General features: G+C 37.9%; 1 protein-coding gene across 1 annotated transcript in view; it reads left to right on the forward strand.

Annotated features, from left to right (window-relative positions):
• The window catches only part of ADAM9 (ADAM metallopeptidase domain 9), a 156,911-nt gene that overhangs the window by 68,976 nt on the left and 73,931 nt on the right, over positions 1-14,004 (forward strand). The window contains exons 12-13 of the mRNA XM_025885930.2: positions 4,162-4,333; positions 11,962-12,054. Coding sequence (XP_025741715.2) covers positions 4,162-4,333; positions 11,962-12,054 — 265 coding nt within the window. The remainder of the gene's footprint in view (positions 1-4,161; positions 4,334-11,961; positions 12,055-14,004) is intronic.

Genomic DNA, 14,004 nt, shown 5'->3' on the forward strand with positions numbered 1-14,004 from the left:
GGCCACAGCAACTTCTTTCAAGATACATCTCCAAAAGCTAGCGAAACAAAAGCAAAAATGAACTTTTGGGACTTCATCAAGATAAAAAGCTTCTGCACAGCAAAGGAAGCACTCCACAAAACAAAGAGGCAACCCACAGAATGCGAGAAGATATTTGCAAATGACACTACAGATAAAGGGCTGGTATCCAAGATCTATAAAGAACTTCTCAAACTCAACACCCAAAAAACAAATAATCAAGTCAAAAAGTGGGCAGAAGATATGAAAAGACACTTCTCTGAAGAAGACATACAAATGGCTAACAGACACATGAAAAAATGTTCATCATCATTAGCCATCAGGGAACTTCAAATCAAAACCACATTGAGATACCACCTTACACCAGTTAGAATGGCAAAAATGGACAGGGAAAAAAACAACAAATATTGCAGAGGTTGTGGAGAAAGGGGAACCCTCTTACACTGTTGGTGGGAATGCAAGTTGGTACAGGCACTTTGGAAAACAGGGTAGAGGTTCCTCAAAAATTTAAAAATAGAGCTACCCTATGACCCAGCAATTGCACTCCTGGGTATTTACTCCAAAGACACAGAGGTAGTGAAAAGAAGGGCCATATGCACCCAATGTTCATAGCAGCAATGTCCACAATAGCCAAACCGTGGAAAGAGCCGAGATGCCCTTCAACAGATGAATGGATAAAGAAGATGGGGTCCATATATACAGTGGAATATTACTCAGCCATCAGAAAGGATGAATACCCTACTTTTACATCAACATGGATGGGACTGGAGGAGATTATGCTAAGTGAAACTTTCTGAAGCAGAGAAAGTCAATTATCATAGGGTTTCACTTATTTGTGGCACCTAAGGAATACCATGGAGGACATTAGGAGAAGGAAGGGAAAAATGAAGGCGGGGGCGGGAATCGGAGGGAGAGATGAACCACGAGAGACTATGGACTCTGAGAAACAAACTGAGGGTTCTAGAGGGGAGGGGGGTGGGGGGATGGGTTAGCCCAGTGATGGGTATTAAGGAGGGCACGTACTGCATGGAGCACTGGGTGTTATGCACAAACTATGAATCATGAAACACTACATCAAAAACTAATGATGTACTGTATGGTGACTAACATAACATAATAAAAATAAAATTAAAATAACCTGTTTAGAAGCGGTACACTTTATGTAGTTCTTTTTTTAAGATTTTATTTATTTGACAGAGAGAGAGAGAGAACATGAGCACACAAGCAGACAGAGCAGCAGACAGAGTTAGAGTGAGAAGCAGACTCCCTGCTGAGCAGAGAGCCTGATAGCGAGCTCAGTCCCAGAACCCTGGGATCATGACCTGAGCTGAAAGCAGAGGCTTAACTGACTGAGCTACCCAGGCGTCCCCAATAGAAGTGCTAGACTTTAGGGCACCTGGGTGGCTCAGTTGGTTAAGCTACTGCCTTCAGCTCAGGTCATGATCCTGGAGTCCTGGGATCGAGTCCCACATCGGGCTCCCTGCTCAGCGGGGAGTCTGGTTCTCCCTCTGACCCTCTTCCCTCTCGTGCTCTCTATCTCTCATTCTCTCTCTCAAATAAATAAATAAAAAAATAAAAAAAAGAGCCTGTTTAAAAAAAAAAAAAGAAGTGCTAGACTTTATGTAGATTAGAATTAGAGACTTAATTGTAGAAATATACCATATGTCTGCACAATTTCTGTGGCTATTGGCTGATTAATGTATTCTTATAGAAACATTATTGTATGTGTACTACATGGCAGGCAAGATACTTACCATATATAGATCAACAGTAGCAAATAAAAAGCAGTCACAAGACTGTTTAAATTGAAGTCTTCTACCAAAAAAAAGATAAATAAATTGAAGTCTCCTTTGTTTATGAGATAATTACTAGATACTACTACTCCGACATTGTCACCTGATGTCTGTTAGACTCAAACTTCCGTTATCTCTCCTAAAACCTGCTCTACCCACAGTCTTCTCCACGTCAGTTAATGGTAACTCCTTCCTTCTCGTAGTTTGGCACAAAAAATGTTGGAGTCATCCTTGACTTCTCTCTTTTTTTTCACATTCCTCATCTTAAGTGCTGTTCCTTTAAAACATATAAATAACGCAAACACTCCTTACTGTTTCCACTGCTGTCATGCTGGTACATCATCATCAGTTGAGTGGATTTCTGCAAGAACCCCTTGTATGTTCTTCCTGCTTAAAATAGCAACCATGGTGATCCTATTAAAGCACAAGTCAAATCATGTTACTCCTGTTCACTTTCCATTGTATCATCCCCCCAGATTCCTCATTTCTCTCACAGTTTACTGTGAGAGTCAAGCCTTACAATGGCCTATTCTCACCTTTGTCGACTGCATCTCTCATTACTCATTCCTTCCCTGACTCACCCCACTCCAACCCCACTGGCTTCCTTATTGTTCTCTGCACACTCCAGGCAGGCTTTTACCTTAGGCTTTCACACTTGCTGTTCTTCCCTGGCGTGATGTTCTTTTCCCATGTATCCAGTTCTGATTCGGTTGTCACAGTGTTTGAAGTACCTGTCCTGACTGCTATCGCTCCCCCCGCCGCCCCGCCTTGGTCACCTGCTTCACCTTCTTCGTTTTTTACCCCCATGGCACTTAATCACCTTTGTATACTCTGCAGTTTACTTACTATGTGTATAGTTTGTCTCACTCACTAGAATGCCATATTTATAGGGGTGAGGATTTTTGTCTGCTTCGTTCACCATTTTATCCCTTGCACAGAAGAAGAGTGCCTTGTGCATAATAACGTTCAACAAATACTTGAACGAATGGTACTGTACAAGAGGACTCTTCCTCACAACATCATTAATAGAGATTGGTGAGAAAAAGAATACTGAAAACAAGCCTTTTTGTTATTGTCAATAGACTTGTGGGAGATCTTTTCTTTCTATGTGAACCAAAATATTGCCTTGGCCCCCCACCCCCGCTTTTTTTGTTGTTGTTGTTACAATTGACCTTTCTTTGTCTGTGGGTCAGTCTGTTAAAATCCTTCAAAACCCCACATTCAAAGACTTTTTTTGTCAAATAGTAGTTAACGGTACCAAAATGTCTAGGCAGACTTCTTTCCATTTCCAAGAGCCAAGAGTCAGGACTATGTACTTCTCTGGAAAGTTTGGGCCAATTAGCAAAGAAGAGTGTAATATGTATATCCAGAACACAAAGTCTCACAGAAAGGATCTGTTTCTTAGGTTCCTTGGATGTACAAAAGAGCCAACATAGACAGGGATGCCTCCTTAATAAGAATAATGCAACACAGTTTTCATTTCCACTGCTACTCTTGGCACCACTGCTCAAACTGATGAAAGAGATTCTTTCAGGGCACCAAATTCCCCTGATAAAATTTTAATGGGACTTGGATTTCTCGAAGATCCTTGGTGTAGATGTGGGTATGTTTCTCTCTGATCTTCAAAAGTGAAAATAGACAATGGGACTGTCTGAATGTATTTTAGAGTTTTTGAGTAAACCCATAACTAAAAAAACCCCAACAACATGTAGAACAAATCAAAATTGCATTTGTATAGATCTCACATGGATAGCTCAAGGTGGACAATTTCTAGAAGCCCATCTAGCCTTCAGAGTAGTAAGCATGGTTCTCAGGAGTTATCATAAGGTTTAAGCCTCAGACTGTAGCTAAAATTCTGCACTGTGCATTTTGGTTCTTGGTGGCTATCGTGCATCCTCACTGGAACGCCCATTCACGTTATTTTCACATGGCTCCCTGTATGTGATAGGGGAACATAAGAATGTTATCCTGTAGAGTGAAAAATATTGGTGAAACATACAGCTAGTGTCAAGTATTTGAGGAACTTTTATTATAGAAGGTAAATAAAACTGAATTTTGGATAGGACCAGATAATTTCTAAGGTCTTCTTGCAATTTTATATATTAATGTAATTGATATGTTTGGAAGATAATTTCATGGAGGTATAATATAACCAAAATAGTGAATTATTATGTAGTAACTGAAATAAAGTACTATATTTATTCTCATTTCTCTCTATTTTTTTCTATTTTTTGGTAGTTTATTTTCTGCCATTGTAAATACTCACTTTCTGTTGGTTGAGGACATGATTTAAAATTTCAAAATGAATAATCGCTATGACATAAGATCTTTTTCTTAATGTTTATTATAGAGGTTCCAGAAACTTTAGCAGTTGCAGTGCAGAGGACTTTGAGAAGTTAACTTTAAATAAAGGAGGAAACTGCCTTCTTAATATTCCAAAGCCTGATGAAGCCTATAGTGCTCCCTTCTGTGGTAATAAATTGGTGGATCCCGGGGAAGAGTGTGACTGTGGTACTCCAAAGGTCAGTTTAATTTTTGATTTTTGCTTTGTGAAGTTACCTCAGGATTTGGAAAAAAATGGAATAGGTTGCTTTGGGCAACTGGCATAGGAGTTGGTGAAATTTAGTGGCAAATGAGGATTGGTATTTTGCTTGTGGGGATATATGCCTGGGATTGGTCATGTCTTCCTTCCCAGAACATAACTAATGGTGTCATCTGTTTTGACATCAAGGAAAGCCCTATGTTTATTCTTCTATTTTTTGCTACCTTCTGCCATTTCTGTTATGGTTATTAGGTCATTTATTTACTTTAAAGAACTAATCAGTTTTTCAGTTTGCTCTTTATTTGTAAGCTTCCACTGTTCTGGCACTACCATTGCAGAAATATTTATTCAGTTGGACTCATTTTAATAATAAATTGAAGCTGATCCATTTTCCAGAGTCCTTCAGGAACAAAATTCTTGCTACTTAGGTTAGCATTCTCCCTTTATTCACCTTCAGTGCTGTGCCTACTGATCTCTGGCTCTGTCAGACCTGTTATGCACACTTAGTGCCATAAGCCCATGCCCACCTTTATTATTATTATTATATATCTTAGCCATTCTCCTCTCAAAGTGGCCTGTGTAAAAGTCCTTTTCTTCCTGGCCTTGCATTAAATTTTGAAGAAATTTGTTTAGTAGTGTTTAAGCTTGACCATATTCTTAATGTTTTCCACAAGTACTTCTTCTTCCATATCTGACCATATCTGACTTTTGCCAGATGACTTCATGCTCTAGAAAGACAGCATGTATTTTATGATTTACTTGTGACGGGCCTTCATTACACCGTTGCTGACTTTCAGGGACTTCTGCGCAATGTTTTGCGTGGTAAAATCCTCACAATAACCCTAAAAGGTTGATATTTTTCATATTCTCATTTCAAATGAGGAAAGTAAGGCCCTAACAAGGTTTAAATTAACTTTATACTCTTCGGGTGACCAGGCTCTTCTCCTTTCCAGGCATTCTTCAGATCTTTCTTCTTTAAATACTATAAATCTTTTGCTTTCTCCTAACTGTTCACCTCACTACCAAACTTGCTGAAGTGGTCTCTATTTGCATTTTGAACTTTCACACTACAGAATTACTCTTTAAGAAAGAATAGCACTTCTGTCTCAAATACCACAGATTTTTTTGGGTACAAAAGTTTCAAATAGTAAGTACAAGCAAAGTTCCCCTTTCATACCATTATTTCCTCCATAAATTTTTAAACTTCCTTCTGCATTGGTAATCATTCTTAAAAGTTTAGTGTGTTTCTTTTTAGACTTTGTACCTTTATACACACATATATAAAATGTACATTTGTAAATAGTTGGGTTTGTTTTAGGATTTTGTTTTATTTTATTTTATTTTAAAGATTTTATTTATTCATTTGAGACACAGAGGTACAGAGAGAGAGAGAGAGAGCATGAGGAGGGGGAGAGGCAGAGGGAGAGGGAGAAGCAGGCTCCCTGCTGAGCCAGGAGCCCGATGTGGGGCTCGATCCCAGGACCCTGGGATCATGACGTGAGCCGAAGGCAGATGTTTAACCATCTGGGCCACCCAGGCGCCCCAGGATTTTATTTTTTTTGCATATCAGACTTAATATGTTGTATGTAGAGGTTTTTTTTGTTTTTGTTTTCTATTAATATATCTTGGAGATTTTTCCATGTCATTACCTTATGTAGACATGATCTTTTAATCTGCTGATTAGTATTCCCATATAAGGATGTACTGGTATTCCCATTTAAGGATATACTATGATATCTTGAACCATACTCTCATTAATGGACATTTACTTATTGTAATTAGTATTTTTCTGTTGCAAACAATACCTCTTTGTGCACATCCCGTGTATATATAGGCAGGTATGCAAGTATTTCTTTAAAATAATTACATAAGGGTAAAATTACTGAATTGAAGAGTATGGGTTTTTAAATTTTATTAGAGGCTATGAAATTTCCTACAAAAAGCCTGTGTCAGTTTGCACTTCTACCAATAGTTTATTGTGGCATTTGGTGCCCCCCCTACAGTATAGTCTTTCCAGGAAAGAATAATAAATATTTTCTTAAGAAGATATTGTTTCAGTTCTTAATCTTTTCATATGCTTATAGACTATGTGCATATTTTTTTGTATGAATGACCATTTTATATCCCTTATCAATTTTTCTGTTGGGTTACTCATTCTTTTAAATTGATTTTTAGGAGCTCACATACTGTGGGCAAAGTCTGTTGTTTTGTATATGTTTTAATGTTTCTCCTTTGTAGCTTACAATTTAGCTTTTAAAAAATTAGTTAACTTTATCTTTTAGGGAAGTTTTAGGGTCACAGAAAGATTGAATGGAAAGTACCAAGAGTTCCCATATACCACCCCACACACAACCTCCCATACTGTCCACATCCTGCAGCACAGTGGGACATTTGTTACAGTCGGTGACTACATTGACAAGTCATCATCACCCAGAGTTTCCATGAGGGTTCTCTCTTTTATTCCCCCAGTCTTACTTTTTAATTATAATTTTTAATTCATTTCCATTTTGTGTTCTATCAGTTTTTTTCTAGTTTACGTTTTTTCTTCTCTTTTCATTTCCTTTATTTATTTACTGTTCATTTATTTATTTATTTTTTAAGTTTTTATTGAAATTCCAGTTACCATACAGTGTAATATTAGTTCCAGGTGTACCATATAGTGATTCAACACTTCCATATATCACCTGCTGCTCAGCACGCCAAGCACACTCCTTAATCCCCATCACCTATTTCACCCATCCCCCCGACGCTCTTCCCTCTGATAACCATCAGTTTGTTCTCTATAGTTATGAGTCTGTTTCTTGGTTTGCCTTAGGATTCACTCTTGACATTTAGCTTTTCATAGGATGTATTTTATTATACTGAAATTTGAAATTTAAATGAAGGAAGATTTATTAGTTTTTTTCCTTAAGATTTAATGAATTTTGTATTTTGGCTCTGCTTGTAGTACTCTTATTTCAAGATTGTCATCATAACCCCTCCATAATTTCTTTTAGCATTTTTGTAATTGAAAGGGTTTATATTAGCTCTTTAGTTGAGGGGGGCCACGTGAAATAAGCTAGGGCATTAACTTATCCACTAATGATCAGTTGTTATAAAACCATTTAAAATTGTACTTATAAACAAAATTCCCGTGTATATAGTTTGTTGCCTCATTCTTTACTCTTTTTTGAAGCCATATGTCTTACATAGTGTTTTTGAATACAATTTGGCAGCTTTATTAAAGTATAATTGAATACAGTGTTAAACCAAATTTGGACTTAGATAATGAAAGGCTTTATTCAGAATAAAGACTATTGTAATAGGGAGAATGCTCTGATCTCAGAAATCTGAAAGCATCTTAAAATGAAATAAGAAAAAGTTTTTCTTTTAAAGGGTCAAGGTGAGGGCAAGCTGATAAGCAGAATCTTTTAAGAGGAAGCTGGATAAGCAAGGGGAAATGACCAGTGAGGTTTGATATGGAAGTGTTCTGCTGTGGTCAGCTGATTTCCACGAATAGCTGATAAGAGGGAGGGGGTGGCACACTCCATGTTTTCTGTAGGGACAAGCAGAGCTCAGGGGCCTGTAGGAAAGAGAGAAGCTTTACTAAAAAACTAATAACTATGTTAGGACAGAGCAAAGAGTAAGAAATGTGCAATTGTGAAAACTTGGTCAACAATTAACTGCATATACTTAAAGTATACAAGTTGATACATTTTTGACACATGTATACTTGTGTGAAACCATCGTCATGATCAAGGTAATAACCACATCATTATCCCAAAAAGTTCTTTGTGACTCTTGGTACTCCCTTCTTTCCACCCCCCCTTTTAAAAAAGATTTTATTTATCCATTTGACAAAGGGAGAGTACAAGCTGGGGGAGTGGCAGGCAGAGGGAAAGGGAGAAGCAGGCTCCCCGCTGAGCAGGGGGAGCCTGATGTGGGACTCAATCCCAGGACCCCCAGGATCACGAACCGAGCTGAAGGCAATCGCCTAACCAGTTGAGCCACCCAGGCGCCCTTTCCATCCCTTTTTGTTCTCCCATCCTCAGGCAATCACTGATATCTCCTTTCTGTCATTATACATTAGTGTGCATTTCCTAGAATTTCATGTAAGTGGAATGATTTTTTTTTCTCTAGCTTCATTCCCTCTGCATAATTATTTTGAGATTCATCCATGTTGCTACTGTGTCAGTAGTTCATTCCTTTTTATTGCTGTTTATCATTGAATAGTATGGATATGGTACCGTTGGTTTATCTTTTCATCTGTTCATGTACATTTGGGTTCTTTCCAGTTTTTGGCTATTAACATGTAAAGCTGCTATATGGGAAGACTTGCATACAAGTCTTCATATGGACTTATGTTTTCATTTCTCTTGGGTAAATACCTAGGAGTGGAATGACTGGGTCATATGTTAGGTGTATAACTTTTCAAGACATTTTCAAACTGTTTTCCAAAGTGTTTGTGCCACTTTACATCCCCACTGTCAGCGTGTGAGAGTTCTAGTTCTTTTACATCCTTGGCAACACTTCATGTAGTCAATCATTCAGTTTAGCCATTCTCTTGAATGTGAAGTGGTACCTCACTGAGGTATTAATTTGCATTTTCTTAGTGACTAGTGATGTTGAGTATGTTTTCATGTGCTTATTTGCCGTTTGTATATCTTTTTTTGATGAGGTGTCTGTTCACCTCTTTTCCCCATTTTGAAAATTGGATAGTTTTGGGAGTACTTCGTATATTCTGGATATAAGTGCTTTATCCAGATTTGCAGATATTTTCTCCCAGTCTCTGGCTTATCTTTAATTACCTTAACAGTGTTTTTTGAAGACTAGAAGCTTTATATTTTGATGAAAGCCCATTTTACCAATTTATGCTTTTATGGGCTTTGCTTTTTTGGTGTTATATCTCAGGAATCTTTGTCTAATCTAAAGTTGCAAAGGTTTTCTCCTAGAAGCCTTCTAATTTTAGGGTTTACATTTAGGACTATGATTGATTTTGACTTAATTCTTTTGTCTGGTACAAGGTTTAAATTGGAGTTTATTTATTTATTTTAAAAATATTTTTATTTATTTATTTGATGCAGACAGAGAGGGGGGTGGCACACAAACAAGGAGAGAGGGAGAGGCAGACTCCCGCTGAGCAGGGAGCCCAATTCAGGGCTCAATCCCAGGACCCTGGGATCATGACCTGAGCTGAAGGCAGATGCTTAACTGACTGAACCACCCAGGTGTCCCTAGAGTTCATTTATTTTTACATTTTTATTATGAAAAGATTATAAACTGATGGGAAGTTACATAAACAGAGCGAAGAGCCCCATGTATTTTCACCCAGTTTCTCCCAAAAGTGACATCTTATGTAGCTCTCATGCAATATAAAAACCAGGACATTAACACTGATGCATTAACTAGATCACAGACTTTCAGTTTTCACCGTTTTTAACCACATTTGTGTATGCGTATATATGTGTAATTTTATCCCATTAATTGATTTATGTAAACACCACCTCAATTAACACAGAGAACTGTTCTATCATCACACAAAAAAACTCCCTGCTGCTACCTCTTTGTATTCATACCCACCCCCAACTCCAGCCCTGACCCCTTCCCCCCCACCTCTAATCTGTTCTCTATCTGTAGTGTTGCTATTCATACCCACCCCCAACTCCAGCCCTGACCCCTTCTCCCAGCTACCTCTGATCTGTTCTCTATCTGTAGTGTTGCCATTTCAATAATGTTATATACATGGAGTCATAAAATATATACTCTTTTGACACTGACTTTTCACTAAATGTAATGCCTTTGAGGTCAGTCTAAAGTTGTTGTATGTATTAATATTTCATTCCTTTTTATGAGTATTGTTCCATTGGATAGATTTTACTACAGAGAACTTGGAATAATGTTTATGCTGGTATTTCCACCAGCCCAGAGGTCCTGCCTGGAGTTTGTTTAACTATTGTTTAACCATGCAGAGTTTGCTTAATTATTCACCCATTAAAGGACATTTGGGTTGTTTTCTCACATTTTGCTATTAGAAATAAAGCTGCTATGAATTGTATTCCACTATTTATCATCAAAGAATTAAAGAAAAATATGGTCTTCATGATCAAAGAGATAAAAAATTTTAGAAAGAATGTAAATTATAATAAAGAACCAAATAGAAAAGTCCAATAAATGAAAGTTTCACTGGATAGAATTAATAGCAGACTAATAAGGTAGAAGAGTCAATGAACATGAAGCTGATCAAAAGACATAATCCAATCTAAAGAACAAATAGAAAAGATAAAAGAAAAATGAACAGAGAATTAGGGACACGTAGGAGATATCAAATAGTCTAATATAACTGTTAGTGAAATTTCAGAAGACTGAGAATGAAAGAAAAAATAAAAGAAATAATGGCTGAAAACCCCCCTAATCTAGGGAAAACCATCGACTTACAATTTCAAAACACCAAGTGAACCCACGCCAGAATCATTAACAAAGAAAATTCACTTAGGTATACTGTAGTCAAAATGCTGATATAAAGGGAAAATAATGAAAGAAGCCAATAAAAAACAGGGGAACAAAGATATGAATGGCAGCTGATTTTTTCCCCCTGAAACACTAAGGGCTAGAAGACAATAGAACAACATATTTACAGTTCTCAGTGGAAGAAACTGTCAACCTAGAATTCCAGAGTAGGACAGATATTCTTCAGAAATGAAAGAAAGCTTATTTCCTCGGCCCCCTCTCTTCCCCTCCTCCTCTGTCCCCTGTCTTATTCTTTTCCCCTCCTCCTCCCTCAAACAATTCAGACCTGAACACATTAGCTGGAACATAGAGGAGGTGTCTCTGTGGGTGGGAGGTTGTGGGATTTGTGTGTGAGGGTGTGATGGAGAGCCATGGAGGCTTAAAGTGAGGTGAGAGAAGCCAGGCAAGATAAAAAGAATGTCCACATAAGGTGAAGACACACCCATTAGAGAAGTCAGACCTTGAGCATGAGGAGAAAGGCATTGATGGATGCTTAATTCTCCATGATAATTAAACTTATGACTGAATGTATTCTCCTCCCCCAAATTCATATGTTGAAGCCCTAGCCCCCAGGGTAGCTGTGTCTGCAGATGGGGCCTCTAGGTAAGTAATTAAGGTGAATGCTGTCAGGATGGGGTCATGATCTGACGGGGTTAGTGTTCTTAAGAGAAGAGACCCCGAAGAGCTTGCTTGCTCTCTCTCTGTCAGAACATGCACACTGAAGAGGGGCCATGTGAGCACACAGCGAGAAGGCGACTGTCTGCAAGCTAGGAACAAAGTCCTCGCCAAAACCCGAATTGGCTGGAACTTTGTTTGGACCGCTAGGCTGTAGATAGTAAATTTCTGTTGTTGAAGCCACCAGTCTATGGTATCTTGTTCTGGCAGTTCCAGCAGACAAAGAGGCATTCTCTGTATGATTTCAGTCCTTTGAAAGATGTTGAACTTTAAATGGTTGTAAATGAAGAGTCACTGATAACTTCAGAAGGATAGTAAGTGATTTTCCAGAGAGTAACTGCTATAGCCCAGTTAGAAAGAAGATTTTAGATCTGAGATAAGACTTTGATTAATGAAAATTGATGACAATGACTCCTTTCCTTATTGACAGTTATTTTCTTTTCACAGGAGTGTGAATCCGACCCTTGTTGTGAAGGAAGTACTTGTAAACTTAAATCATCTGCCGAATGTGCATATGGTGACTGTTGTAAAGACTGTTGGGTAAGTGTCATGAGCACACTATGAAGGCACACACACGAATTGTGTCGTTCCACAATGTCAGCTTTATTCAATCCTAAAGCAAAGTTAAATCACAATTAGAAAGCAGGTTTCAGGATTCCAAACTCAGTGACAATCAATTCACCATGTGATTAAACTTGGCTTCTTACACAGCACCCAGAGCAGGAGAGAAGACAAGCCACACAACGAACAAGGTAACAGAAGGTACAGGAAGTGAACGAACCAAACTCAAAGTCAGTCTGTGGGCGTGTGGTTGAGCTAAGGCCTCGGTCTGGTCCGGGTCAGCTCTCCGCCCTGGGCTTCTGATGTTCTAGTGGTGAAGGCTCCCGGTTCTGTTCAGAGATCACCGAGATCAATGGGGCAGAGCCTTCCGTGGCAGTTGCCTTTTTTAGGTGGTCAGACAGAGGGGTCAGGTCTGAAGAGTCTGACAGTTTTCTGCCAAAATCCTTCCCTTTTTAAAGGGATTTAATTGGTTTTGGGTCTCTGCAGACCTCCTCTGGTTCTTTGTGATGAGTTCTGGGGTGTCGGCTGACATGGGTCCCAGTGATACCTCCTAGCTACAGGACCTGAACTGCTCACGTCATTGCTTGACATAGTCTCCTGCTTGACGTGAGAGACTCCTTTTTGCTCTCTACATTCCACCCCATGATTCCTCATGGCAAATTCTGTAAGGGCCATGCAGGAATCAAGTATGTCTTACAGCAAGATGGCAGTAGTAGTTTGGTAACATAGCAAAAGGCACTTTTAGGTTATTTAATCAAGTTTTCAATAGAAATCAAACAAAATCAGTTAAATTCAAACCATATAAGATAAAGGAGCACATCAAATCCAAACAAGATAGATATATTAAAATGAATCAAGCAAACACAAAAACTCCAACTCAAAGTCACATCTAATTGAATAAAGTCAAACAAAAAGAAGATAAAAATAAAAAAAATACATATGGAATCTTCAACATAGGCTCTTGGTGTATCCAGAAAAGAACGGCAAGGGTATGGTTAATCATAGTCTTTCTGTGATTTTTTTCTTTTTAAGTTTAAGAGTGCATAACATTCTAAGAGCATATTTAATAAGATATATAGCAAAAATGATAACTAAAAGAACTTCCTTAATGGATTCCCAAACATGTGTAGAGATAATTCTATCCCATCTTGAGGTATTTTAAAGGGTTATAGTCAGACCAGAAGCCAAAACAAATCACCTGTTTGAAGGGTTTTGCTAACAATTCTAGAAAGGAACATTTGTTATGTAAGTTTTCTATGTCTTTGTTTAATGCAGCTAAGTTAGTATTAGTGAAGGCTCAAGCTGCATGAATGGCCTGCGTAGCATTTTTAAAGTGGGTTAGCTTGTTGGTTAAGATTTTATGGGCTGCTTTGAGTCCTTCCATGTTTTCATCCAAAAGTTTATCAATTTTGTCAGTTTTAACCCAAGGTATTTCTGTTATTTTATATGGTAAGATGTTGGAAGATTTTTGTATGAATATTCTGAGATGTAGGTACCCATTTTGGCAACATGATTACATGTTACATTAATAGCATAGAATATTTTAATACATTCATTGTTTATGGTGATAGTAGTATCCTTCATTTTAGTATGATTGAAGAATTTAACCTCTGAATAACCATTAGCACAAATTATCCAATTAAAGTGTCCCATGTTCAAAAATAACTTTTCAATGGATGTTCTTGTTAAAGGAAAAAGATTAGCATTGATTTCCAATTCATGCCAGGTATAGTACATGTTATGAGATCATTGAAATACCATTCCTTTGGGTAATAAATATCCATCCATCCACAGGGGTGTATGTGTTGCCAGAGTGCAGTATTACCATGTATTTGTTGTGGCACAGCATATGAGTCATATACTAGTAGGCTTTGACCTCCTAATACTCTTTTTTTTTTTAAATTTTATGTTATTATGTTGTTAGTCACC

The sequence above is a fragment of the Callorhinus ursinus genome, unplaced genomic scaffold (assembly GCF_003265705.2).
Source record: "Callorhinus ursinus isolate GAN/ISIS: 27379988/994484 unplaced genomic scaffold, GSC_fseal_2.0 scaffold17, whole genome shotgun sequence".
In the NCBI taxonomy this organism is placed as follows: Eukaryota; Metazoa; Chordata; class Mammalia; order Carnivora; family Otariidae; genus Callorhinus; species Callorhinus ursinus.